This window comes from Anarhichas minor, unplaced genomic scaffold (assembly GCF_050575085.1).
Source record: "Anarhichas minor isolate MPS153535 unplaced genomic scaffold, ASM5057508v1 ptg000010l, whole genome shotgun sequence".
NCBI lineage: Eukaryota > Metazoa > Chordata > Actinopteri > Perciformes > Anarhichadidae > Anarhichas > Anarhichas minor.
In genome coordinates, this window is record NW_027466456.1 from 7,661,080 (window position 1) to 7,666,433 (window position 5,354).

The following is a 5,354-nucleotide window of genomic DNA, read 5'->3' on the forward strand; positions in this document are numbered from 1 at the left end:
TTCACTTTAACAACTAGTACATCTGTTGCATCAATACAATTCAAATGAAGTGCGTACAATTTAGTTCAGCTCAATTAAATTATATTAAACAGATCGATAACATCTATTCAAAAATTTAGATTCAATTCAGTAACTAGATCTGGGACATCAACTATTACATTGTACATCTTGGGCAACTGCGTTAAAAATCCCAAAAATAAAATGGAACTAATTAAGTAAAATCATTACAAATAATAACAGACATAACAACTCAATAATCCTTTTTAAAGTGCACCGTGTTGGTAACTCTGAGCTGAAACTACACATACTCGTAGCCATCCATGTCTTTGTCTGGGGGATATTCTGGTGGGATGCACAGGATCTCAGGATCAGAGTCCTCTTTGGACTGGTGCTCGTCCTGGGCTGATGGGCTGATGTGGATCTGGATGTCATCTGGGGCTTGGGTCTCAGCAACTCTGCCATGCATCCTAGCCAGGCAAAGCACAACATGGTCATCACTGGTCTGAGGTCAGCATAGAAGACTTTTTTAGGGATCAGATTTGTGCTGCTCCTCTCTGCTTCTAGCCTTAATCCTCCTTTGAATAACCATTTGCATCAGATTGAAGAATTGACTTCATGCTTTCTGCAAATGAACTGGGTTAAAATAAGATAAGTAACATGAGACCATCAAGACTCGTACCTTTCCATTTCCTGTCCTTGCTCCTCTGTGTCTTCCTGATCGTTTTTCAACACCTGATGAACAAGTGCCACGCCAATGCAGTCTCCCATGACATTAATAACCGTGTTGCAGCGGTCTCTGAAAGGCACAGACAACATCAGACTATGACAGCAGAGGATACGTACGTATATGCTGCTTCACACAGATTTTGTTTCTTTATTTTAACTCTTTGCACTTCTATCATTTTAAGTAGCTGTCGTGTAGCTGACTGAACAAACAGACAAAACGTACTTTACCTTGCTAGTATATGAGCCATTTAGCATGACTACATAATAAATAACAAAAAATCTAAAAAGATAAGTAACACTTATCTGACGTGACCATCGAAATGATGTTAATAATTACCTGTCTAAATTACATTGAACAACAATTACACAATATACCTCAAATTACAAAACGTTATTAATAATGTCCGATTGAATGAAGAAATAACATCAGCTAACGTGAAAGTTATGCTACACTTTGTGATGCTACAGTGACTGTGCATGTTTTTCATTGGACGGGGCTCCACGTGTTTCCTTGCGACCTTATCCTTCCTTACTAGCTCAGATGTTTCTACGGTTTAAATGGAGTAACCCAATTTGGAAAATCACTAGTTTGAAACTAGATAATAGAGGTCAGGTAGGACTTTACACTCAAACTTAGCAACACATTTGTGAATAGCTGAGCCAAACCAGTCAGAAAAGATAGTTGTAGAAATCCATTCATCACATTTTGAACTACAGATTGGATTTACAGGAGCCACTCTATGACCACTAGAAAGGAGGCTTCCTTAGCAGGTAAACCAGCCGCTGTCAAAACAAAAAAAGTTGTCATGGCTCCTGTGGATGGGATCCCTGCTGCTCCAATGCTCAACAGTACTGATGTCACCCTGCAGATCACACACACATACTGCACTCAGAAAACTGTACCATGCATCTTTTAAGTCTCTTAACACCGATATCAACTCTGTCTATGATGATGATGATGACGCTAAGATTTCCTAAAGAACAGGCAGAGCAGCTTACGTGATGGTAATCAGCTGGCCTATCTCCAGATGGATGTGGTCGATTTGGGCAATGAAAAGTGCTGTGACCACTTCGAAAAGGGCAGTTCCGTTCATGTTGATGTTGGTCCCGATGGGCAGCATGAAGCGACTGATTCCTTTGTTGATCTTCTCACAATGATGCAAAGTGAGCGGCAGTGTGGCAGAGCTTGGAGAAACACAAGGCAATCCATTGTTTGTGCACTACTCATATGAAAATATTAAAAATGTGAATCCCTCGGGTAGCTCCGATGATGAATGCACTAATAAGCAGTGATCGTGAACTCACAGATCTTTGTGATGTCAGCACGGGGGTCACGTCTCGTACACAGGAAGTAGATCAGTGATAGAACACATGTTCCATGGATTACAAGCCTGAAACACACACTACTGTAACCCATTAAAAAAACATTTGTTTCAATAGTGCCTCACAGAAAACTTACAAAGTGCTTTACATGGTATAAAACACAGTTATGTAACACAAACTGTCATTCACATTTTGATCAAGCATGCTTGAAAACCATACTGTGAATGACTGATATACAGGAAAACACATGATTTTTCACATCTCTCCACTAAAACTCTTTTATTGCAGAACCGATCTTGTGGCTCACTCTCCTGTGTCTGACACTCAGAGACTGACTTCCTGTCAACTAATGACAATAAAATCATTTCAGCAGATTAAGTACAAAGTCATTATAAAACGACTTTTGTTGCAACTGTGTTAATGTGGGAGGCGTTACACCTTCACCATTCTGATTGGTCCATGAAGTTTGGTGACGTCACATGATTTGATTCAGCATCGCTCTGCCACCCTCTACTTGAGCAGCAGTCTAATTAGCCAGCAGGTGAAAACACCTGTGTGGGTTTAGCAGCTGCACTGTGGCCTTTTGTGACACAGGTGTAATGAATAACATTGATTGCAGCCTACATGCTCGCTCACTGAGATATCAATAACATCTGAACTTTTCCCTCTGACGCGTGAAAATGTCTGCGGTGAGAAAGCTTTCGTAAGCTATGGAGAGGAACATTCTTGAAGATCGAAGAAATGAGTGCGTCCCCTGGTTGGAATAGCTGTATTACCATGATGACAGAGGCTGGTGAATGAGTTTTAAATAGCACATTTACAAGCTCAAGTGAGAAACAAAAGAAAACGTTCAAATGACATATGTGTTCATCAATAAAACGGTATCTTTCCTAAAACAATGTACAGTATTTCTCTCACCTGCAGCCACAGACAGAAGAGTGGTTGAGATGACGTATGCTGCTGCACGTACAACGACTTTTCTGGACACTTCCACTCTTAGACTACAAACACCTGGAAAAGACAACGTACGTCACGGTCTGAAGACTACAGGTTGGAGAGTCAGTGAGGTCAGTGAGTGTAACATGAAGGGTAATGTAATGGAAAGTGAGGGGAACACAGTTACATCTCAGGAAAAACAGTCAACAAATCAATACAATAAGTACAAAGAAAATGCAATAACAGCAATACAAACATTACAAAGAATAAAAGCAGTAAAATGATGACAATTATAATAAGAGGCCATTTTAAGGAGACCACTTGTTGAAGGCGAGAGAGTGACTTTTGGTTGATGCCAGAGAGGAGGAGGTTACAGTAGTCAAGTCTTGAGAGGATAAAAGCATGAATGACTTTTCCCAAGTCTGAGCGTGAGAGGATAGGTTTGATTTTGGAGATGGTTCTTAGTTGAAGACGGGCCGAGTTTTGTGATTTGTGGTTCAGCTTAAATCAAAAAGTACTCACTCTAAATTTCTGGCAGTGGGGTTTATGTTGTCAGATAAGGGACAAAAGAAGCTTTTAATGGGACTCATGGGGTTTGGAGGACTGAACAATATGATTTCTGATTTTGAGATATTGAGAAGAAAATGTCTCACAGCAAGGCATATCTTTGTGTCGTATGAGTAGCATTTAAAGGAGACGAGGATTTGACCAATTTGGAGCAGGTAATATACTTATTACATACTGTACTGCAGTGACAGTCAGAGTCAACCAGCTATGTTATGTTATGTAATATACATAAAGGAAGCCAGCACATCCTGTGTGTACAGAGAGCAGACGTTTCACCCACTTCGATCATGTAATTGTGACTGGTGTCCACAGTGGCTGGTGTTCATCAAGTGTTATACGGACTCGCTTAAAGGTTATTTAGGTTTGATAAGCTTCAACTTGCCAAACCACCAGTAGGCTCCTTATAAAAGCTGCGTGCACAGCATGTTGTAACAGTTAACAGTGTGTGAAATACTCCTGTGGCTTACCCGTCATCAGAGTTGTCACAACGAGAGGAACGGAAGCCGCCTGAAGCATCCGCAAGAGCATCTCTCCTGGGACGCTCATGTAGACTTGGTCATTTTCGGACACAGGGACGTAGAATTTTAGAATCAAGCCCAGACCAATACCTGTGAGACAATAACAAAAACATTTTTGGAAATTTGTTTTTAAAACTGATGCAATTCTCAACATCAAGTGGTCTGGATTCTGTTCTGTATGCTTGATGCATTTGAATACACACAATCGATGACCAGTCATCATAGAAGCGAATGTTGAGCAATAAACATTTTACATTGAGTAATCATAGAGGTTGCTCTTTTAAAACAACTGTATTGATTTAAACGTACCATTATTAAGCCGTTCAACCCGGTGATGTCCCAGAATTAGAAACCCTCTGTATCTAATTTGTGACTCTTGATACTTTGCACTCACCATTTTTGGTAACAGTTGCTTTCAAATAATAAGTAAAAGTATGCATATGTGATAAATTATGAAGAAACACAAATCGGATTCAAAGGATGCTGTGGTTCCTCTGGCAACATGATAATGTTCGCAACAGCAAAGCAGGATATTAACAGGGAATCTATGGTGTAAAGCTAATTAAAACTCGACAATTAGACACCATAACATAGCGTTAATCATACAGTTGCATCCTGGGAAATAAACCCAAAAGTGTCTTACAACTGGTTTAAATTACATCATTAACTTAATTAATTCGTTTTAAATTAAAAATCTTATTTTTATTAAGATTTAATTCGAATTTCAGTCTCTTAATATCCCTTACTAACGGTACTAGTTTTGATTCTCTGCCCATGTCTTCCTCTCTCTCTGACTCTTTTTCTTTTTCTCTCACTCGTCTTTCTGTGCTGTCAAAGTCCAGACTGAGACTGTAGTTTATTGTCAGGCAATCCCAGTTAAATGTCTGCTATGTCTGTGTAATTGATGTCACCCAGCAGTCCCCATTGTCAGTGATTGGCAATGTGTGCAACGTTGCTTCTTCCGCACTCTACGGATAACTTGCAGCCACCAAAGAAAAAGTGCATCATCTTGAAGATTTCATACCCATGGGGGAGATGAAAGCTCATTACCAAGCGTGATGAATGTGCTCTTATCCAGCAACTCCAATGATCGTGGTTGGACCATAAAATTATATTTCTGTTACTTCGAATTTCTGCAGATGAATGTTTCATTCAAACTTGAAGAAATTACCCACAGAAAGGTTAGCGAGTTGTTTTTTTCACTGTGTCAGCGGTGTGATTTTGTCTCCAGGGCATTGTTCCAGCATGGTACCGCTGTCAATTTAGCTATGATTTGTGTAAGCA

At 39.8% G+C, this 5,354-nt stretch overlaps 1 protein-coding gene across 1 annotated transcript; it reads right to left on the reverse strand.

The window, feature by feature from the left end:
- Positions 1–298: 298 nt before the first annotated feature.
- On the reverse strand, positions 299–5,098 carry LOC142946351 (excitatory amino acid transporter 2-like). The gene is made up of 8 exons (XM_076087511.1): positions 5,095–5,098; positions 4,020–4,160; positions 2,968–3,060; positions 2,032–2,035; positions 1,726–1,911; positions 1,455–1,589; positions 680–796; positions 299–467 (listed from the first exon to the last, which is right to left on the reverse strand). The coding sequence occupies exons 1-8, from the start codon at positions 5,096–5,098 to the stop codon at positions 299–301; spliced, it is 849 nt and encodes a 282-aa protein (XP_075943626.1).
- Positions 5,099–5,354: the final 256 nt, after the last annotated feature.